At 40.5% G+C, this 24,573-nt stretch overlaps 1 protein-coding gene across 2 annotated transcripts in view; it reads right to left on the bottom strand.

The window, feature by feature from the left end:
• The window catches only part of CSMD2 (CUB and Sushi multiple domains 2), a 648,217-nt gene that overhangs the window by 62,426 nt on the left and 561,218 nt on the right, over positions 1–24,573 (bottom strand). For both annotated transcript variants that reach the window (XM_072136727.1, XM_072136728.1), the window contains 7 exons: positions 20,745–20,939; positions 19,833–19,949; positions 13,014–13,127; positions 11,437–11,532; positions 9,724–9,927; positions 8,975–9,099; positions 4,752–4,848 (listed from right to left, as the gene is read on the bottom strand). In XM_072136727.1, the coding sequence (XP_071992828.1) occupies positions 4,752–4,848; positions 8,975–9,099; positions 9,724–9,927; positions 11,437–11,532; positions 13,014–13,127; positions 19,833–19,949; positions 20,745–20,939 (948 nt within the window). The remainder of the gene's footprint in view (positions 1–4,751; positions 4,849–8,974; positions 9,100–9,723; positions 9,928–11,436; positions 11,533–13,013; positions 13,128–19,832; positions 19,950–20,744; positions 20,940–24,573) is intronic.

The following is a 24,573-nucleotide window of genomic DNA, read 5'->3' as shown; positions in this document are numbered from 1 at the left end:
GGCACGCAGATGTCACGGTGCCTGTTATGGTGACTGGAGGGCTGACCTACAGCTTGGCAGGTCTCCAGCAGGTGGTGTGCGCAAGAAATGTAGAGGGAGAGGCTGATGTACTGGTTCTCCCTGGGGCAACACCTGAGTGTCTGTTATGTCCCTGGGTGATGGATGGGGAGCCCTTGGTGGTACAGCTTTATCCAGGGAACAGACGGAGGCAATGTAGTGCTAAATAACTCATGGTTCTTTATTAGAAAAACTGCAGGCAAATGGCCAAAACAATCTTGGAACAGATTCTGGATTACTGGAGATTCTGGATTACTGGAGTGGTCATGGAGAGTGGTCCTCAGGAATTGGTTCACCAGCATGGTAGCATATGCAGGCTGGGATGGAGCTTTGTCCAGTTATAGATGCTGCAGCTCTTGCCCTGGGATTAACTGAGTGCTGATGGTGCACAGAGCTGAGGCCAATAGGCCTGTGGTAAGAGCATGTGCTCTCAGAGGTTTCTGGAACTCACTGACTTCTCTGGTAAAAGACCTCTGAGGTAAGACCTAGCCCCTCCCTGTCCAGGGTTTTTTTATTACCCTGGTCAGGTGGTGCTCACTCTCTAATCTCACTCCAGTGTACATGGTGCAATACAATTGGTAGACAGAATCACATCCACTTAACCCTTGCCTGTTCAGGCAGAATCTACAGCTGCTGATTACCTAATAACCAAGTGTTAGAACTTACAAGAAGGTTCATGACTCCTTCAGACAACTCCTAACCTGGAGAGGGTGCAACTACTCTTCTGTCCATGTATTGGCAGGGGTGTTGCACTTAGTTTCTGGTGTGTAAAAATGAATCCAGGTTTCATCAATGGTGAGAACTCCACGCAAAAACTCCCTCGGATCTTGCTTAAATTGCTCCAAACACTGCTTCGAAATTAACAGCCGCATCTGCTTGTTGTCCACTGTGAGCAATCGCGGCACTCATCAGGCCGACAAATTTTTCATCACCAACTTATCATGTAAAATATTCCGGTTGACACACCTACAGCCTCTGCTACTTCTCGCACTTTCGTTCGTCGATCAGCGAGTATCATGTCGTGGACTTTTTGAATGATTAATTAATTAATTATGGTTGGTCTAGTTAAATCCAGAAAACTGTGGCAAAATATTGTTGCGTTTGCTTCGTTTTTGCTGCACTCGTTTCCCTATAAAACCTCACTCCATGCTCTTTTGTCATAAAAGTATATGAAAAAGAGATTTAAACCCCTTATAGCTGTGGCACAAGGCTTTTAGAAGGAAGTTTGGAGAAAATTAGGACAAAACTGTATTGCAAACTCTTCATCTTTGAGTGCCTGCATAAGCATGTTTAAGTTCTTAAAATCTATGTTTGCTTTTTAACCCCTTAAGGACGCAGGGTATTTTCGCTGATTTCTCGCTCTCCATCTTCAAAAATCCATAACTTTTTCATTTTTCCGTGTACAGAGCTGTGTGAGGGCTTATTTTGTGCGTAACAAATTTTTCTTTCCCATGATGTTATTTATTATTCCATGCCATGTAGTGGGAAGCCGCAAAAAAATTCCAAATGTGGAAAAATTGAAAAAAACTGCATGTGCGTCATGTTCTTGTGGGCTCAGTTTTTACGACTTTCACTCTGCGCTCCAAATAACATGCCTACTTTATTCTTTGGTTCGGTACGATCGCGGTGATACCAAATTTATATAGGTTTTATTGCGTTTTAATAAATTTTCAAAAATTAAACGAATGTGTACAAAAAAGAAAAAAAATTTTTTGCCATCTTCTGACGCTAATAACTTTTTCATACTTTGGCGCATGGAGATGTGTGAGGGGTCATTTTTTGCGAAATGAGCCGACGTTCTCATTGCTACCATTTTGAGGACTGTGCGACATTTGGATCATTTTTTATTACATTTTTTATGTCATCTAAAAAGGTGTAAAAGTCGCATTTTGGACATTTGGGCGCCATTTGCCGTTCCGGAGGTCACCGCCGCCCGTAACCGTTTTTATATTTTGATAGATCGGGCATTTTGGGACGCGGCGATACCTAATGTGTCTGTGATTTTTACTATTTATTATATTTTATATCAGTTCTAGGGAAAGGGGGGTGATTTGAACTTTTAATATTTTATTATTTTTTTACATTTTTTAAACTTTTTTTTTTCTCTTTTTTTCCACTGTTTCTTAGACCATCTAGGGTACATTAACCCTAGATGGTCTGATCGCTCCTGCCATATACTGCAATACTACTGTATCGCAGTATATGGCATTTCTGCTCACTATACATTACAATGAGCCACAGGCTCATTGTAATGCATGTGCAGAAGCCATGTATCCTCGGGTCAAACGAAGACCCGAGGCTACCATGGCAACCGATCGCCGCCCCCCGATGACGTTCGCCGGCGGCAAAGTCGCCGGCGGCAAAGAAGAGGTTAACACCCGCGATCGGTGCAAGCACCGACCGCGGGTGATAGCGATGGGTCTTTGCTGCGATATGCAGCAAAGCCCATCACTGTATGAAGAAGGCTCAGCCCGTGAGCCTTCTTCATACAACCTTCACAGCTCCGTGGCGGATATATCCGTCACGGAGCGTGAAGGGGTTAATAATATACTGTACCAAATTACGGTGCAACATATTTTGTTGTATGTAAATTCTTACTGTGGCATTAATTGTACAAACCAATGCAATATATATATATATATATATATATATATATATATATATATATATATTAAGAGTGTGCATATAGTGCATATTAATGTTAACACTACACAAAAATAATGTTATAAATGTGTTAAAGAAAACCTACCATTTGATGTGATGCATTATGAAGCAATCATACCTTGAGACTGCTGTAGTTAGTTACACTGATGCAGAATCATATCTTGTTTAATCTGTGCTGAGTGGTTTTTCTGATAAAATAGATATAATATTATGATAATGAAGCTTTTTCGCTTCTATGGCTGCTTCAGCGCTTCTCCTAGCACATGAGTTATTCTCTGCAGGAGAGGATGATGTAATCCCTGGCTTGTGCCTGCAGGCAGAATAATCAACTGTTGCACCATTCCCCAGCTGCTGTATATGAGTGATCCAGCTCAGGTTTATTAGTCGTGTCTTGACTTCCCTCCATTTGTAATTACAAGCTCCTGAGTGTAATGTATTTATGTCAGCCAGCCTGACCCAGCTTTCTCAAGGTCCTGAATGTTATATTTGTTTTTTCAGCAAAACCACTTAGCTCAGGGATTACCCAACATATGATCATGCATCAGTGTAGCTACAGAATTCTCAAGCTATGTTATATGTAAATATGATGAAGCACTAAATTCTATCCACTCATGTAACCTGTCAGAACACAACACAATCTAAATGAGTCAAGTAAATGTAGACAACTGAAAGAAATTAAGGGGTTCATTTGTCTTTTTCCCCTTTCCAGTGATCTTTTTGCACCACTAGTGAGTCTATTTTTTGCACCTAATTTATCTTTGCAGTTTGGGCTCTTCGTCAAATGCAGGGTTTTTTTTTTGTGTTTTTAGGCACAAATGTAAAAAATATTTTTGTGCAACTCATAATACTGTCTTTCCTAGGGATGGTAGAGTCAAATGTAAAATTATGCACAAACATCCAAAAGCAGATAAAATACGAAGACAAATTAGGCACAAACCAGGATTACTGCTACACGGCAAACTCCGGCGCACTGCTCTAACCCCTTAACGACCAGTCCCTTTTTGGTTTTGCGGTTTCATTTTTCACTTCAAAAAAACATAACTTTTTTATTTTTCCATGTAAAGAGCTGTGTGATGGTTTGTTTTCTGTGTACCAAATTGCATGTCATAGTGATGGTATGTAATATTCCATGCCATGCACTGGAAAGCAGGAAAAAATTTCAAATGCAGTGAAATCGATGACAAAATGTGTTTGCGCCATTTTCTTGTGGGCTTTCACTGTGCACCCCAAATGACATGTCTCATTTATTCTTTGGGTCAGTGTGATCGTGGGGATATTAAATTCATATAGGGTTTATAATGTTTTCATACATATACAACAATTAAAGGTACAAAAGAAAATCCTTAATTTTGCCATCTTCTGCCGTTAATAACTTTTTCATACTTCAGTTTACGAGCTGTGGGCGGTGTAATTTTTTTGTGACTTTTGAGGATGTTTTCATTGCTACAATTTAGAGGACAGTACAGCCTATAGATCACTTTTTATAGATTTTTTTATATTTTGCAAAACGGCAAAAATGTGGTATTTTTGACGACTTTGGGCACTAATTTCCATTATGGGGTTACGGCGTTATGGGAATCACCGTTATAATGTTTTGATAGAGCAGAAAGTTTGGGATGCGGTGATACTAAACATGTTTATGATTTATACTGTTTATATTTACTGTATATCAGATCAAGGGAAAGGGAGATAATTTTTTTTTTTCTATTAATTAATTTTTTTTTACCATTCTTTTTACTTTTTTTTTTTTAACTATTTTTCAGACCCCATTGGGTACTTAAACCCTAGGTTGTCTGATTGATCCTACCATATACTGCCATACTACAATATGGCAGTATATAGGGATTTTTCACATGATCTATTACAAAGTGCAAATCGCATATTGTGATAGATGGGTAGTAATATATTTTTTATGGGTTAAAAAGTTGCTAAAACTTTAACAAATAACCCAATGTGCCAGTAATGTCACACATATAACCAAAAAAATGCATTAGCTAAGAAAAATCTGCCCCTAATAGCTAGTAAAATACCTGAAAAGCTCCCAAGCATGGTGGCAGTGTTGTCTGCTCCATCAAAGACTTCCAGTGAGTCCCAATTTTGCTCAGTGCCAAAGCTTATAACCTGAATCTAAATAAAAAAGAAAGAGAACAGGTAGGTAATGTGAAATAAACATGAATTTTACCCAGATCAAACTTTAATTATTATCCTTTCACAAAGTTTCAAGATTGTGATCGAGTAATGCTCATGTTGGTAGATTCAATTACATAATGCACAATAACAAAGACACATCTCACAGAAGTAGAAATGTTAGACAAATGGTATAAATGGAAACATTTTTCAGTCCTTTCACTCTTATAACATCCTACTACTTTTATTTCAGGAAAAGCCTGAAGATGAAAAGACAATTTTCACATCCGGAGCAGATGCTGCAGGAGAACTGAATTCAAAGACTCTTAATCTGTCCAAAAATGTGGTTCATCTCCAAAGAAGATATCTCTGGAGCACGGGATGCCATGCATTGACATCTACACCACGGTTGGATTGACTAAAACAGAAGTAGACATATGCTTGGCCAAATTTGCATCACAGTAATTAAGATTTCTAAGAAATTTTTTGAAACTCAGTTTATTCCTTAGTTGGGCCGAGGACAAAATACTCCCACTGAACCATCGAATGTGCAATCCTAGCAACAAAATACAGATGACCACTAACACAGATTATAGTGCTACAATCAGCTATTGTGGAATAGATAACAATCTAATATATAAAAGTGAGTGTGTATATGGATTTATGTGTGGGTGTGTATGTATATATGTGTTGTCCATAAAGAAATACACTGCTGCATTTGCACATACTGTTCAAGTAACCCATGATGGGAATGTCATAGACTATAACTTTTCACCCCAGAAATTTTCAGAAATTTTCACCCCATGTTTTGAGAAAAAAACACTTAGCAACATAATTTCAGACTATAGGAGCACTTGTCTGTTGGCTGCTGTGGCATTTGGTCTGGACAGAATCTAAATACAACTTATCTTCTATTTTTCTACAGATCATTAATATGAGCTCTGATTGATTGCTTTAGGCAATTAAGGACATTTTAATATAAGACACTTTATGATTTAGTTAATAAGATCTGTGTCACAATTCTGTCTCTAAGCTCCTTGAGCAGTTCCGTAGACCTCATGATTCTCATGTGCTCTGACATGCACTGTGAGCTGTGAAGTCTTATATAGACAGGTGTGTGCCTTTCCTAATCAAGTCCAATCAGTTTAATTAAACACATCTGGACTCCAATGAAGGAGTAGAACCATCTCAAGGAGGATCAGAATGAAATGGACTGCATGTGAGTTAAATATGAGTTTCACAGCAAAGGTCTGAATGCTTATGGTCATGGAATATTTCAGTTTTTCTTGTTTAATAAATCATCAAAAATATCTGTTTTTATTCTATCAAGAAGGAGTGCAGAGTGTACATGAGCAAAATAAGAACATTTTGATCTTACAAACTGGCTGCATTAAAACAAAGTGTAAAAAATGTAAAGGGGTCTGAATACTTTATGTACCAACTTTATATAACAATAGATAATTGCAGCTTTGGGTGCATCTATCTACCATTATATAATCTTAGACATAAGTATAATATAAATATAAAATTTATTAGTTTCATTCTTGTAGTTGTCACCTAAATTTGACAGTAGAGGCACCTCTCCTTTGTATACCATTACATTCATGTTTTCATAAATACCTAACAACCCAACACTGTAACTTTTTTTTGCCCCCAAATGATTCTACCTCAAATCTTTGCAGTTTTCTTATGCCAGATATCTATTATGTAATGAAGCCTTACTCACAAGCTTTACTTACAAGTTATACCAGTCAAACCTTTTTAAAAGCTTTCTACTACCAATATTACCATCCTGTGTGGAGCATGTGCTTAAAGGAAACCTACCACTTGAAGTGGCAGGTTTCAGATGGAAATACCGGGCACCAGCTCAGGGTGAGCTGGTGCCGGAGCTTAGTTTTGTTAGTGTTTTAAGCTGCTGTATTGCGGTTTAAAACACTTTTTAAACTTTATAGCCGGCGCAGGGAGGTACGCGCTCGGCGCTTACCATGCGCGCGACCGTGCGCGTGGCTACATAGGAAGTGAAGGAGAGCTGCACACATGGTAAGCGCCGAGCGCGTACCTCCCTGCGCCGGCTATAAAGTTTAAAAAGTGTTTTAAACCCCAATACAGCGGTTTAAAACACTAACAAAAATAAGCTCCGGCACCAGCTCACCCTGAGCTGGTGCTCGGTATTTCCATCTGAAACCTGCCACTTCAAGTGGTAGGTTTCCTTTAACAAAATGTAATAAAAACAGGATTTAACAGAAAGATGATTCTATCCTATAATGTAACAGACACTTTAACAGACATAGACCTTCACAAATCCTTATATACAAGTTACTCTAACCCTATAATGTTCATAAGACTATACACACTGAATATGCATGTAAATATATACACTTTCCCTCTACTGAAAAGTAACAGGATATCATAGAATGAAGAGAAGATATACTTGCAGTTCTAAACAATACTGACAAACATCAGCAGGAGATCTGCCTAACAGGGTCTGATATGAAATACAAAGATGAAATAAGGTGTCAGAACATGTTTTCTTCGCTTGGATACAGAGCTCCCAAAAACTCAAATATAAAATGTCATGCAGAGAATTTTTCTGCATTATTAAAAAAGATAAACATGGAAACAGATAACAAACCGTTCCAGATCTCCCCCTATGCACAAGCACACAGCTACCCCTTCTGCTATATAAATATGAGCACATGCTGGTTTATCTGTGCCCTGGCAATGAATTGTACACTTATTAACAGCGCAACTGGTATGTGCAGAAGGTCTAAGTTCTGGCCCAATGTGTCAACATACTTTACAGTAAGTGTTCAGAAGGGACATTATACCCGTAACAAGAATGAATGTACTACACCACAAAACATTGAACTTGGTGACATTCAGAATTTGTGACGTTTCTGAATGTCCCCTGGAGAGTAAGTTGGAAAAGCTATTAAACTGAACTTCAATTAGGAAACGAGCCATAAATATTGCACAGCAGTGGTTCCTGGGCAAGTGATTTCTGTTTAATGAATGTCCAGACCACCATACAGAGATAAAAGATTTCTCAAGAATTTGAAAGCTGCACAAATTATGTACGGACTTTAATGATACATTTACAACAAAAAATATACGTAACATAGAAATAACAATGGAAGCATTTACAATTCCACCACAGCACACAATGCAGAGTGATTCTGCTCAGGAAAGAGCTTTAATTGCCTGATTGGATGGACGAGCTCCTGACCTCCTCTACCAAGAAGATCTACAGCTGGCAACCAAAAAAAGCTACGTGCCAAAAGAACCACACGTATTTAACACCAGAACACTTTGAAGAGATACAACAGACTGCCTTATATGAGGATGGAGTCGGCTTAAGCCCCTTTCACATATTGCATGCAGAAATTGTCAGATTTTTGGAAGAGTTTGGGCAGTAAAAAAAAAAACCATGAGGGGGTCATTTATCAACCTTTTTTTTAGCATAATTGTGCCAAAATTTTACACTGCTGCACATGCTTTATCTTAAAAATCCAGATGTGGACATCTGAAAAAGTGACAAATATTTTCTCCAGTCTAGAGCAGGCGTAGACAAGGGTTGCTTAAACATTTGAGACTTTCAGACAAAAGTCTCAAAAAACCAAAATGCTCACCTGCTTCATTTATCAACCAGACTTAAAGACTTAAAATAAATGTCCCGCTATATCCATCAGATTTCAAGCACTTTTTGATTTCAGTAAGGTTTTGTTCAGTGTGTCAGTTTTCAGAGCTTACACCTTGTTTCTGATCACATGGATGTAAATTTATTACTTTGTAATATTACTGTATTTAGAAAAGATTTTTATACTTTATTATGAAATTATTATTTCTTTTTTATAATAAAATGGAGAATGAAATGGAATGGAATGGCCAATGTCCACATAAAAACGAAGAAGCTGTCCATGCTTGCAGTTAAGATATAAATATTCAGGTTTTGTTATCTAAACTATATATAAAAGCTACACATTTTTAAGGTTAACTTTTTGATTGTGATCATAAGCAGTAAAGGAAGTCATTCCACATTCCCATATACATATCACCTACACTTTAGTCCTTTCACTGCATAAGAAATGTGAAAATGATGCATACATATTCCTGGTACATTTCCTACCTGAATTCCGGCTCCCTCGGGTACAGTGATCTTCCATACACAGTTTAAACTATTAAGGTATGGCTCAGGGAAACCTGGAGAAAGAATGGTTCCCTTGCGTTCAGTCAGATTCCCTCCACAAGGCACTAATTAATAAAAAAATAAGACCATATGTTAAACCTAGTGCCATATTGCATTAGAATATATAGTGATTGTTTACTTTTTAACAAATTAACATTGAAATCAAAAAGGAGGAGATTTAAATTTTTACTGCTAAAACCTAGAAATATCAGAAAATATATCAAATATATCAAAGCAACTGCTTTGCTATAAATGTTTTATATGTTTGGTAAATTATGGGGAGGCAGAGGGGTGAGCACTCTTCACCACTTCTCCCTCCATAGATAGACGCGTGCCCAGATGTGGGGTATAAATGCCCTGGGACAGCCCACCCCGTGGCTGGGGATGGCCCACTTGATGTATCTCTACTCTCTACTTTGGCATAGAGGTGGCATAAGGAGGAAAATAGTTGCAAATCTCTCCTTTGTTTCTTGCGTTTTAAGCCCCATTTTTATTCTAGTTGGGCACAAAACGTTTCTAAGGTGTCTAAAGTTACAAATAATGCATTTGGAACAAGGCCTGTCTGCCAGATATTGGCACAACTGGAGTACATTTAGAAACTAAATTTATTAATACAATAACAATCATCAGTAAACAATATAGTCAGTGGTTTGCAAGCAAATGCTGAACATTGTTGACAAGGTACTTACCAACACAAGAGGGTACTGATGTGTTCCACTGTGCAAGGGCTCCCATTACCGCCTGACACTCAATATTCCTAGAGCCCTGCAAAGCATACCCAGGAATGCAGTCAAATCGGACAACAGCTCCAACTGAGAAGTCATTCCCAATTCTTCGTCCATACTTGGGTTCTGGTATTGAGCTGCACTGAGTGGCACTAGTACGAGGAACAGCTGTAAGAGGCAAACAGATGGTTGCAAATACTGGTGGAAACAGCATCCAGAGAAGGTAGAAGTTCCAGTAGTAATAGCAATGACATGAAAAAAAGAAAGATACAATTTCAAGTAAAAGGATGCAGCGTTAGGCTCAGTCCGTGGGAACAGATCCGTGTGCTTTTCAGATCCCACAGTCAGAACAAAGTACAATGGACAAGAATCCTTGCATCATTGTGAATAATGATGCAAGGACTCCCAGTCTGCCATCCGAACAGCAGTAGTTGTTATAGTGTCTTTGCTACGTTTCAGCAACCTATTTTTGTATGATGCAAGGACTCCCATCCTGTGCAATGTGTTTGGTCTGTGGGATCGGACCAAAATACAAGTCCATTTCCATGGGTGAACACGCAAACTATTGTATCTGACTTACTGTCGAGTAAGTCAGAACCCTAATTTAAGTGTAGTGCCTTAGTGAGGACCACACCATGCAACAAGGTTTTGAGAAATCAATGGTTCAATATACAGGAGAAATAACACTCCTCATTATGTGACATGCAATCTTCCATTTCTTTTTACTTTTCTCCACTCTGTACATGTAATAGCAGATATCTCTGAGCTGGTGGGTAGAGATCTAATTGTGACTCTCTGCTGCCCCCTATGCTCTATACTAAACTTCTATGTAACCGGACACCCAAGGGAACTTCTGTTTTGTTAGCAAAATGAAATTCAGAATAAAAAGCCAAGACATAAGGAGTGCAGGAATAAGCGTAACATAAAGAAAAAGCTACGTTCCTCTGATAAAATATATCCCAGCGTTTCTTCTATACTTGTATGGCTTGTACTATAGATTTATGCAAAGCTTTTGAGTTTGTGACCATTTATGGTATCCATATAATAAGTCAGAATTTTTCAATAGGGCACATTTACAAATGTGTTTCCTAAACCTGAAAACCGATAAAGCCTGTGAATATATGCAGTGGAACGTATTATATTTTCTATATAACTATGTGCTGGCATATGGATTTCTTTAATTCAAAGAACACAATGAGGAGTTGAATAATAGAAAAGAAGTGCTGGTTTTATGAAGTATGTTTGGGCTGCTGCTGGTATTACATTTTCATTACAAAATGCACCCCATTACATCATGTTCAATGTTCCAGGAAAACAGATGGGAGCCTCGCATTGTGTGAAAAAACGCCCTGATATGAAGATAATAAGTCTTGGCAAAAGAAAGATCTTCCATTTGTGCTCAGTTCAAGATACATTAGTATATACTGTATGGTACATTACTCTCTTCAAACGCTGATATATATCTCAAATCCCAGTTGTAAACCATATAAAATACATTGCTGCAAGGTGTATTTCCTCCCGAGCTCTGCACCTGCCAAATCCGCTTCTTTTACTGTGTCCCTTTTCACTTTCCCAATCAAGCCATGTGACAGTTTTTAATATCTGTATGACAGTCCCTGCAGGTTTCATGCATTGCTTCAATAACCACAGGACAAGACACGCCATTTATCCACCTACCTTGGTACACAAAATGAAATCCTTTGGCTGTCGCCTGTCCCTTGGCACTGAACTTAATTAAAATCTGATTGGAAGTTGCAAGAGGTAGAGATTCACCTGTAACGGCAGAGCGCACGTGTTACCGAGCGGGAAGACCTGCCTCTTGTAGATAAACCGGCTGCTGGGATATGCTGATCTGATCACAGTGTGTGAGATAGACTGGTCTGAACTCTGGGCATGGGAACACTTTATTCCGGCTGGAAGGGGAGGAACTAAATAGATAACCAAACTTATGTACGCTGATGTGAAAAAATGTAATAGCGCAGATGAGTAAAGATACAGAATCATTGAAAACAGCTGTGGAAAAATGTTTTTGGTTAGCTTTCTTCCTAGTAATAAATATTAGTAATAACACCCTTTATCGTACTGTTACTCTCAATATATTTCTAAGCCTTGAGCTCCATATAATGCTTGTATAAAACTGTATACCATGTAATGTATTACTCCCAATAGGATTTGACATAAAGAGAATGTTCCCCATTTCATACATGTATGGATGTGATCATGTAAAGTGCTAAAATGTTTAGGAAATCTCTCAACATATTTATCATATCCGGGTTACAGCCAGGAGCAGATGAAGACTGGCATGGACCCTGGGCTGTATGAATGTTATAGCCCCTACATGTCTGGAATTCACTTCCTACATATCGTACTATAATCAAGCTTCTTGGGAAATGAAGGATGTGTCCCTTCCGATTGCTTACAAAGGTCCTGAAAATGCTCTTGTGTACATGTGTATCGAGAGCAGGAACATATGTATCAGGATCTAAAGGGTTCAAGGGGGTTTTCCCATAAGCAAAAGTAAGGCCCTATCCAGGGCCCCCCAGTGATCAGTGGGGGTCTCAGTTAAGATCACACAGATCACAAAAACGAGGGGTCTGATGGGTTCCCACGTACCACAGTCAGACCCCTCGCCACTCCGTCAGACTAATGGAGCAGACGACCACGCATGACCGTTCTGCTCCATTAATCTCTATTAATTGTCGAGCGCTGCAGTCAACAAACTGACTGAAACATCTATCTGTCTATGTTCCTACTGTAATTTTCTGTTCACATTTGGTAGACACTGGGAAAAGCTTCTTACATATACATATACCATGTACTTTTACAGACCTGATGAGTCCCCAAAAAATGTACCATATTTTTCAACTCAAATATTTTCCTTGTATTGGGGGGTTTAGTAATTATAAGTGGTTGACAGATAATGATGTGTGTCAGGGGAGGAAGGTATTTTGTATCAGAGACGTGTGTGTTTGTGCGCAAATGTAGCAGAGTTATCTGTGTACATGTTACAGAGCCATTTGTTTGTGTGACAACCAGGGAATTTAAATTGGTGCAAACTATAATTATTTTTGTTTTATGTCCAAATATGGTGTGTGTCTTATAGTTATAAAATACAGCAAACATATAACATTAAAACATTCCTGGACATGTGGTAAGTAGAAATATGATGATATTTATCCTCCACTGGTATGGACCTCCATCCCCGATACAGATGCTTTAACCACACACAATCCTTAAGACATCCAACCTCATACCAGTATGTGATCCAGAGAGAGAGCTGAGAAGACGAGCCTGTTCACTGGGACCATCATGGACTTCCACTACATCATTAAGTGCAGTCTGGAAAAAGGTGAACTGCCCGAAAACCACTGAAAGAGAGATGCACACACATTACAAATAATCTTTTAACTGATCAAAACAAGGATTTATATACATTGGACAGTTATGCAAACCCTTATATCTTGTCATATCATTCATATAGGAGACTATACAGAACATCTGTAGAGTCTCCAGTAAATATACATTAATCAACTATCCTGTTGTTAGGTAATAAAGGATGTTTGTGAGAAAACTCATTTACAATGTAACTTAATCGTTCACACATAATCTTCAGATATGAATAGAGCAAGTAATAACAGTAAACTTTGTAAGGTGCTTCATAAACACCTTAACGACATGTGACTTGTCTGTATATCATATGTCATGGGCTGAGCCCACTCCATAAACAGTGAGTTTTAGCTACATTATGCAGCCAACACCCAGGGATAGTGGGTGTGAACCCCTTAAGTTTTACCATCAAACACAGCCTTATAGGGGGTTATTTATCATTATGCCGGCTCCTTGGGACAGTTCTATGTCTATTTTTGGAGCTTTGCTGACCATTAGATTCATTACAATGGCTTTGGCCCTTTAATAAATGTTCTTATGGTTAACATTCTGCCTGGAATTTTATTTCAAAAAGTCCCAAAAAAAGTCTCAAAATATATAAAACCACCAGCAGGGGACTGGAGTAACTATGATAATTTTTATGGGACTTTTTGCACAGTGTTGCACTAGCAGTAGTTCTGTGTTTATGCCAGATTAATGAAGAGGTGTCAATAGCCCTGTGAGACATTTTAGCAGCAAAAAATCTCAAAAAACCTCAATGTGACTACTAAAACAGCCTTTTTCTCAAAGTTTCAAAATGTTTTCAAATTTAACCCCTATATATTTGACCTGTTATAGTTAACACTATGGTCTACAAGTAGGATTGACAGCCTTGTGAGTTGCTCCAGTACATGACAAGATATTTTTAGTTTTTTTTAATGAGCACTTCAAAAATCAACACAGTTATACAACCTGAACTTACTGACTCATTCACAGTACTCACAGTTGTGAAATCTCATGATTAACATTATACAATTGTTTTATATTGACCTATAAAACCGAAATGGATGAAGATTGAGCTTAGAGTCCAATTTGACTATTAAAGACAGTTTAAAGAAGACAGTGTTATTCACATCTTTTGACATATCTTTTTTATAAACCCCTTAATGACCAGAACTGAGAAGTCCTTATAGGGATTTTCTCAGATTTTATTGTTATGTGTTATGTGTTATAGGGGATAGAAGATACAATATGAGCACAGAACTCCCCACTCACCATGAGAAGAGGGCTCCCTTTTCCATTTTTTTGCTGGAGCTGCAAGTAGAACATGAATCCTACTGCTCCATTCAATGTTTGTGGGAGTGTTGGGAATAGTTTAACCAATTGCTCAGCTCAACAATGCATGAGAATGCATTAGAAACCAGAAAACTGTGCTCAGATATTTCTGGCACTCCTAAAGATATTGTATCTAGTGGCAGAATGCATTCTCAACCTGAAATACCATTATAAAATGAGAATGAGACCAAGTCTTTTTCCCATATCCTGTGTATGCTTAGGAAAACAACTTGTTGTTTTTTTATTACAGTATTTTTATTACACATGTGGCAAATTTACAACTTTGTGTGTTAGCTCCCCCCCACCTCGGCCTCCCCCCTCTTCTTACACTCAAGGAACCTGTGAGGTAGAGCACGATCCAGGATGTTGTCCTTGGGCTCCGAGGATCTCTCCTCCGGCCCGAACCCCTTCCAGTCAACGAGAAAGTATCATCTCCCTCTTACCGACTTCATGTCCAGAACCTCCTTGACTTCATAGACATTGGTGAAATCAGCCACAGGAGCAGGAGGAGCTATTTGTCAGGAGAAACGATTCGAGATGACAGGTTTCAGTAAAGAGACGTGGAAATAATTTGGGATGCGCATGGTGGAAGGAAGGCGGAGCTTATACGCCATTGGATTAATATGCTGTAACACCTCGAATGGTCCCAGGAAACGTGGACCCAGTTTAAAACTGTGAATCTTCAATCGAACATACCCGGTGGACAGCCAGACTTCATCTCCTGGAGAGAAGATGGGAGGAGACCTGCGTTTTGGTGCGGGCGGATGCCCGAAGCAGAGACTGACGAGTCTGTTCCCACATGGATTTAAGGTCTCCTACCAACTCTTCCACAGCAAGAACATCGTCATACACGAAGAAAGGTAGGGGTGGACGTGGATGTCTCCCATACACAACAAAAAAAGGAGCGGCACCGGCAGACTCAGAGTCCAGGGAGTTGTAGGACAACTCTGCCCATGGGAGCAGAGTGGACCAGTCGTCCTGTTGGGAGGAGACAAAATGGTGGAGATAACAGCCTAGGATCTGGATAACCCTCTCGTCTTTTCCATTAGACTGAGGGTGATACACTGAAGAAAAGTCCAATTTCACCTGGAGTTGGTTGCACAGAGAACCAGGAAACAAACTGGACCCCACGGTCAGATACTTTATGCAGGGGGAGAACATGAAGCCGGAAGATGTGAGTGAAGAACAGGCTGGCAAGGTAAGGAGCAGACCTGGCAGGGGGACAGAATGGGACATTTTGGAGAATCGGTCTGTTACCACCCAGATGACGGTATTCCCAGAGGAACAGGGAAGGTCCGTTACAAAGTCCATGGCCACGTGAAACCACAGGCAGATGGGTACAGGCAACGGCATCAGAAAACCAGAGCACAGAAGGTGCAGGAACCCAAAAAATCCTGTACGTCTTGGACCAGATCTGGCCACCAATAGTAGCGGGAAATGAGGGCTATGGAGCGCTGCACCCCAGGATGCCCAGCCATACGAGAGCAATGTCCCCAAGTCAAAATCTTCTTCCGAAGGGCTGGTCGGACATAAGTCTTGCGAGGTGGGAGCTGCCAGAGGTCCACTGGAGGTACAGGAGATTCTTGTGGTCAGAATATACACTGAACGGATGATGAGTTCCTTCCAGAAGATAGCTCCACTCCTCCAAGGCAAGTTTAATAGCCAGAAATTTGTGATCTCCTATGGAGTAATTCCTCTCAGCCACAGTTAAGGTTTTAAAAAAAAAAACGCAGGTAAGGGTTTGGCCTTTGGGCCCTTTCTGAGTGATCACAGCAACAGCACCTACCGAGGAGGCGTCAACCTCAAGCTGGAACAGTTTCTCTAATTCTGGCCACATCAGTACAGGAGCAGAAGCAAAGGCAGACTTCAGTTTTAAGAATGCTTCCTCAGCCGCCGGAGGCCAGAGTCTGGGATCAGCACCTTTTTTAGTTAAGGTACAATGGGTAATACAAGGGAAGAGAAGTGAGGAATGAATTGCTGGTAATAATTTGCAGAGCCCAGGAATCTCTGTATAGCGCAAAGTCCTTCTGGGCGAGGCCACTGAAGTACTACAGACAACTTGGTTGGATCCATCTGTATGCCTTTATCGGAGATGATGCCAGTTTGGCATAGAGACGATTGGCCCTTAGGCGCCTAAGATCTTGCCGTACATGGACTTAATGAGACTCCAGATCAGCAGAGAACACCAAGTAGACTACGACACAGGTCTCTGAAGATATCATTAACAAATTCCTGAAATACTGCAGGTGCATTGCACAGTCCAAAGGGCATAACCAGTTACTCAAAATGCCAGACTCGGGTTTTAAAGGTGGTCTTCCACTCCAGATGCGGATAAGATTATATGCGTTGAGTTCCCTATAGTCAATGCAGGGGCAGAGAGATCCATCTTTCTTGGCCACAAAGAAGAAACCTGCACCGGCAGGAGAAGAGGATTTGCGGATGAACCCCTTCTGCAGATTCTCCTTGATATAGGCTGACATAGCCGTAGTTTAGGCATCGACAGTGGCTAAACTTGACCTCCTGGAGGTGATGTGCCTGGCAAAAGCTCTATAGGGTAATCATATGGACGATGCGATGGTAGGCTCTCCACTTGCTTTTCAGAGAAAACATAAGCATAGTCCAGATAAGCAGCAGGAAGACCCTCCTTGAGAGAAGAGGAGGAGGGCATAGTAGAGACTGGATGGAGAGCCATGAGACAGCGAGACTGGCATTCAGGACACCAGTGAAGAACCTCCCCAGTCTGCCAGTTGAGAACAGGTGTGTGTTACTGCAACCATGGAAGTCCCAATAAGACGGAGGATGTGGAATGGGGAAGTACATAGAAGGATTGTCTCTCCTTATACAAGGCACCAACTTGCAAACACAGTGGTTCAGTAAGATACTAGAACAGCTCTGAGAGAATCTGGCCGCTAACTGAAGAGATGACTAGGGGGTTCTGAAGGCGGATCACTGGGATGTGATGCTGTGAGACCAGTGTAGCATTCAGAAAGTTTTCTGCAGACCCAGTGTCCAAGAAGGCACACACTTGGAACTGGCTACCGGTACCAACACTGAGGAGCACAGGATTGACCAGACGTGGAGAAGCTTTGCCCACACCTAGGGATGCTACTCCCAAGAACCCAAGGTACTGCCATTTCCCAAACATTGGAGACAAATAGGACACGTCCAAAGAAGTGCTTCGGACTGGCCAAATACAGGCAGAGGTTCCCCTGACATCTTCTGGAATGCTCTTGGGAGGAGAGTCTGGCTTCATCCACCTGCATAGGCTCCTTTGCAGTCAGTACGGCCAGAGGCAGGAGCGGCCAGAGGCAGGAGCGGCCAGAGGCAGGAGCTAGGGGAGGTAGGCAGCATGGATGACCTTGGGGTTGCTCCTGACGTAATTCCTCGGTACGCTCCAAAAACCCCACGTCAATCCGAGTGGCCAAGGTGACGAGACCACTCAGGGTAGACAGCAGGGCAAAACGGCCATTGCATCATTAACTTGAGGCGAGAGACCCTTCCTGAAGGTTGTGGACAGGGCTGCGTCTGAGTTCTGAGGTAAGGGTACGGAACTGGACAGCATATTCTCCCATGGAAGAATTCCCCTGGCGCAGATTCATTAACGCAGTCTCAGCAGAGGAGGCCTGCGCAGGTTTTTCAAACATAAGCCAGAATTCCGCCAGAAATGCTGTGTGAGTAGCCGTGACCAGGTCGTCTCTGTCCCACAGAGGGGTACCCCTGGCCAGGGCCTTCCCAGAGAGGAGGCTGATGATAAATGCCACCTTGGATCACTCTGTGACAAATTGAGATGGCATGAGTTCAAAGTGCAGAAAGCACTCGGTGATAAAGCCCCTGCATAGCTCGGGTCCCCAACATATTTGTCAGGCATGGACAGTCATAGCCTGGGTTCAACAGCAGGAACACAACCTGGGCTAGCATAAGACACCGCAGGAGCATTATAAGGAACCAGATGCTGATGCTGAGTGGCTAGCAACTGTTGCAGCATGGTGGTGACTTGTCCCAGCTGTTTGCGTTGCAAGGCAATCTCCAGGGACTGCTGGACCAAGATGGTGGCAAGATCGGGCCGAATCGGAAGTGGAACCTCAGCGGGATCCATGGCCAAATCTTACTGTCAGGATTTGGGATAAGTGGATCCTCTGGACCACAGTGGGATATAATACTAGTGGACACCTGAGACCGGAACCCAAGTGGCACCTGATCTTCACCAGAGCCCGCCACAAAGCGGAATGGTCTTGCTGTGGTGGGGTACCACTAGCTCGTTCCACATGTGGGACTAGCCCAGGGTGGCAGCGGAGGTCGAGGTACGTTAACAGGAGAAAGTCTTGTCGACAGGTTCAGGCACAGGGTCAGGGAGGTGGCAGAGATGCAAGGTCAAGTCCAATCCAGGGTCAGCAACTGGAGGTCCAGGCAGATGAGTACGGGAACACACGGGAGCATGGGAATAGGAACGCAGGAACACAGGAACGCAGGAACATAGGAACGCGGGAACACGGTAACACAGGAACAGGAACGCAGGAACACGGGAACTCGGGAACTCAGAAGCAGGAACACACAGGAACGCAGGAATACTCAGGAATGTCGCAGGGGAGCTTTCTCAATGACATAGACTCAAAGATCCGGCAGGGAACACAGGAAGGGGCTGGAAATTTATCTGGGAAGGGGGCAGGCCAGTGTCAATTAGTGGCGCGCTGGCCCTTTAAATCTTTGCTAACCATGGAACCTGCAGAGACCTCTCCTGGAGCCAGGAGAGGTGAGTTCTCCTGCGGATAGGGTCTGGAGCACAAGGAGGTACACGGGTGCATCTGTGACCCAGGATATGGGTCGCAGGGGCACCCGCGACAGGGACAATAAAGATATACATAAAACACTGTTAATATGTATAAGACAACATAAATGAGAACTGTAAATATGCAATACAGATCAGAAGAATGCAGAATGTGCAATCAATCACATGTTCAATTTTGCTTAGAAGTAAAAAAAGTCATAACATTATAACATTTTCTCATATTTTATAAAAATGGAAACAGTAAAAACATAAACATATTTTGCATTGCTATAGGTAATTCTCCAAAATATTAAATGTTTGTATCATGTACAGTGATGTCTGTTTTTTGGTAAATTAAATCTTTAGAAAAAAATAAACGCAAAGCTACCAAAAAGTTATAAGTACCCCAAAATAATACCAATACAAATGTCAGCTTATTCCCCTAAAAAACTGACTGAAATCTGTATTTTATTTTTTCATTTTAATATATCTGTTTCACACTAACGTGAAAACCAATGAGATGGAATAGCTTATTACTAAAAGAAAACACAAAAGAAAAAGTGGATATAATTTACTGTACATATCAAAATGTAAGAAGTTGTCTTACCATAATCCTTTGGAACAACAATGAAGTAGGAGCAGCTCTGTCCAGAGGTGTAATTACTGGGGTAATTAGGAGAAAGAATCACTCCATCTTGGCTGACGTACTGTCCTCCACAGGGGGCTAAATGAGAAATGGAGATGTAGCACACATCAACTCCAATGGATTGAATCCACATTTCATCATTTATCAATGGGACCAGAAATATGTCTTTGTGCACACAATGGGTTGATTTATGACAAGAGCAATAAAATCATTATTCAAAGCAACCCTTTTTCATTTATATAGCTGTATTTTGTCATGGACACTGTACAGTTTTCATAAAAGTCCCTTAATATTCAACTATAAATGTATTAAAATGTCGCAGTTGGTTAAAATAGGGTCCGATTGATCTACTAGGATATGTACTACTGATCCAGCAAGAGACAATCCTATTTAAAGACCAAGTTATGGCCAAGAGAATATTTATCTGCATCCAATACACAGACTTCTCAAGAAAGGAATGCTTTTGGTGCAGGTTGCTTCATCTACAATGTCATATGTTTGGTTTATATGTAACCTGAGGGCTGACAGGTTCTCTATAAACTGCTCAAGTACATAGCACAAAATGCAAAATGGTAATATAAAAGTAATTTTAAAATATTAGTTCTTTAGAAAAAAATCTTTTTTAATAACACATTAACATTTAAGAAGTGGTTATATAATAATTGGAGTACCACAAGAGATATATGAATTATTCATGCACTTGATTAAAACCAATGTTTTATTTTTCCTCTCCCTCTTTTATATAATTGTAGACTTGAAAAGGATCAAAATGGCCCATGACAAGGCATTGGGATGGAGAAAAAATACAATCACTGTATATGATGTATGACAGCAAGTATTATATAATATAGAATCATACTACAATGCAATCACCTATACAAGTAGGACGGGGGAAATTCCAGATTGGCTTTCCATCTCCTCCCATCACACAGGTTAGAGTAGATGCTCCATTAACCTCATAGCCACTATCACAATAGTAAGTTACAGTAGAACCAAGTTTTAGGTCGCTTCCGACACGAGTGCCATTCTTTATTGCTCCTGGATCAAAACAGGACTCTCTGGGATTTTCTGGAAGAAAGGAAGACACATTTGATTAATACACAGTAGATAACCTATTGTCTTCTGCAGGCGATACACTTTAGGTCACAAAGTGATAGTAAACAGAGTTACAGGTTGAAAACAATAAAGTTTGAAATTCTAGCACTGTAATACTACCGACATAAAAAGAGGCAAGGTGAGGAGACATTTAAGTCGAATATTGCGTAAAATATTAATATTTATAACTCTTCACAAAAGATATATTAAAACACAATGATCTTACTGACTGACATCTACTGTGAAGCGCTAAGAATTTATACATTCAACAGATATCCCCAGGAGTTATCATTTGGTATAGTGTAATGGCATGCATTTTAAGCTGACAAAAGTCGCTAAGCTGACCCTGATATGTGACATCAAGCAAGGGATGAGAGAAACCGCAATGCAGAGGGATTCAATATTCATGGCCTGCATACACTATAGAATGTTATCACTAAACTGCTGAAATTATTAGGCATCATTAACATCTGATAATAACAATTGTACATGAAGAAGAGCCTTACGCCTGGAAAGCCCTGTACTTACACAATGCAGCTCATGTGGAGCTAGCCATAAAGTATGGGAAGAATCAAGTCCATTCAGACATTAAAGTGTTTTACTGAAGTGTGACAGAGCTTTCAGCACATACAATGGACCACCCCCGACAGTGCAATCCGCACTCTCAAATTATCTCACATTCACTTTTCCTGTTACCGGGTTTGAGTACAGTTTTCTACTTCTTAGACAACATTAATGTGTTAATCTTGCATAATAATTTCCTAGAAGGAATTTTGGCAGAATAGACATTTTATATTCAAGACTTTGAGCACCATTTCACCATGTTTTGAACATACAGGGGCACATTTACTTACTCGGTCCAGTCGCGATCCAGCGGCGGGTTCTCCGACGCTGATTCGGGTTCTGCTGGGATTCACTAAGGTCCGTGCGCCGATATTCACCAGGTGTCGCTGCTGCGCCGAGGTCCGCTGGAGTTCACCTGCTTTTTTCTGGTGTATGTGAGTGCTTGATCTTGCGACACAAATGGCTTTTTAAATTCTGCGGTTTTTCCGAATCCTTCGGGTTGTCCGGTGGCCACGCCCCCCGATTTCTGTCGCGCGAAAGGCGGCGCGATTGCGCCAAAAATCGATCGCGTGCGCCACAATTCCGTGAAATACAGCGCAAAGAGGAAATATTCGGGAAAAACCCGACGGATTCGCGGCTGCGGACCCTTAGTAAATGTGCCCCACAGTTATTGATTGTGTGTGACTATGGGCAGCACGGTGGCTGAGTGGGTAGCACCTGTGCCTTGCAGCGCTGGAGTCCTGATTCAAGTCAAGTCAACATCTGCAAAGAGTTTGTATGTTCTCTCCGTGTTTACATAGGTTTCCTCCGACACTCCAAAAAAACCCATACTGTTAGGTTGTTTAGATTGTGATCCCAATGGGGACAGGAGCCAATTTGACATGCTTTGTGCAGCACTGCATAATCTGTAGGCACCATATAAAGAATTATAATTATTACTATTAGATAGGCACATAGGTGATCTCTGCACTATAAGGGCAGAGACAGGAAATTTTTGGATAAGACATTTTTACAACAACATTTCAATACATATCTTAGTGCTGCATAGACAGTTTGGTAGTTTTATTTTTTGCATGACATACTGGACTCAAATAGAATTTTATATACTCCATATAGTAGAATAATTGCCAATCTACAGTTGGGTGTGCAAATACAGTTTTTTGTGAACTGTTTTACAACATGACACCGTTAAGGGAAACTCCATACAAAGGATCCCAGAGAGAATACAGTTTATGAGGATCCATGGAAACATATGAAACACTGATACCAATCGCCCATGAGAAATGGAAATTAATGACCATTTTTCAAGACTGCTTTTGGAAAAGTTTGTGTGCAGGTAGTATAAGAATTAAAGAACCCTACAGTATGTTGCTTTAAGACAAACTATTTTCAAGATACTCAAAGAATAAATTGTTTAACGCCATTATTAAATTCTTAGTTACAGTCGGTCCCTGGTCCCTGGACGTCTCTGCCCACTGTGACCACTTCTGAAGCTCCCTGGTTGTTTTACTTTGGTCATAGGCTGCAATGATCACCTGTAAGGTATTTTCTTCATTATCCGTGTCCCATGACTTTGAAAATCAAATTGTCACAGGGACAAAAAATGTTTTTTTCTGAAGTTACAATTATAAAGTATACCAGTTCTGACTTACATACAAATTCATCTTAAGAACAAATCTAAAGAACTTATCTTGTATGTAAACCCAAACTGTCTGTATTATGGGCTTAGCTATGGCTGACTTAATGTAATTCAAGTCTACTGCTTACACCAAGTGTGATAATCTGCTGGCAGAATGTTGTAGATAAATACACTTGGATTGACGCATACATTTATTATTTCTGTACATTATTCTGTTTACAGGATATTTCCAATTAAGGCTATAATCTAATGAATTCAGTTGGCGCACTGGAGTTGTGTCCTCATAAACCGAAGCATTGCTTTTCCCACCAAAATCACTTCTCTTTTCTAAAATCTCCAGTTTATATGTTAAAGAGGGCAGTGGTCCAAGTTGGAATAGCAGCACTCTGGGTGCTAGGTACATAACCATGGCTCAAAAATTCACTCATTAGCATTAGAATTGCAGGAACATCATTTCCTTCAAAAAAAGTTTGAATTAGATTTGGTGCCAGAAAAATAGCACATTCATACCAAATATATGAATTGCCAAATAGATTCACTCATCTCTAAGAAATAAAAAGGATATTATTAAAAAGTATACTGAATGGGAAGATAGTAGACTCCATTTAAAGTTATTAAGGCTAAAATGCATGTGCAAATAACAAATACATAGTCCTAAAACAAGCAAGTGCCATTCACAAGGGACAAAAAATGGCTTCCTCAGAGACCATCATGCTCTACACTGTCATTCCCATACTATAGGCCTGTGATGGCGAACCTTTTAGAGGCCGAGTGCCCATCTGTACACAGATAATTCGGCCCTGTCTATTTCTCCCTCTTCCTACAGTCCCAAGTAGCGAAGTAAGTATCAAAATATGACTGAAAGCAGTATCTTTTAAGTTGCTTGGAACTGCAGGAAGATTCTTTGAGTCTTGTCTGGTGTGCTGGGGCGATGGCCCGGGTGCCCACAAAAAGGGCTATGAGTGCCGCCTCCACCCGTGCCATAGGTTTGCCACCACTGTTATAGTTTGTTGGAAAAGGTGATCTTTAAGTTACTTTTGAGCTTTCATGACAATCAAAGTTTTATGATGGAATTGCTTACAATGCAATTTCCTATTTCCCACCTAAGCTCCAGCCAAACAGAAGTTACACTTTATAATTTACCTGCTTTTATTTTCACACATTATAGAGAATTGCACATAGATATTATTTTAAGCCAAAACTGATTAAGATGCAATTTTATTCCTAGCAAGCATGATAAATAATTCATGTAGCAACCTCTTTACGGTGTGCACACTTTAGAATAGTTGTCATTAGAGTCTGCCCTTTGCTAGATAGAAGTCCACTCCTTTCAATTAAATCAATATCTGGAATTGGAGCAGAGAATTTGAATTTTACAACCAAAATGAAACATTCATGATACCT

This window comes from Engystomops pustulosus, chromosome 2 (genome assembly GCF_040894005.1).
Source record: "Engystomops pustulosus chromosome 2, aEngPut4.maternal, whole genome shotgun sequence".
Lineage (NCBI taxonomy): Eukaryota > Metazoa > Chordata > Amphibia > Anura > Leptodactylidae > Engystomops > Engystomops pustulosus.
This window is presented reverse-complemented; position numbering and strand designations above follow the sequence as displayed.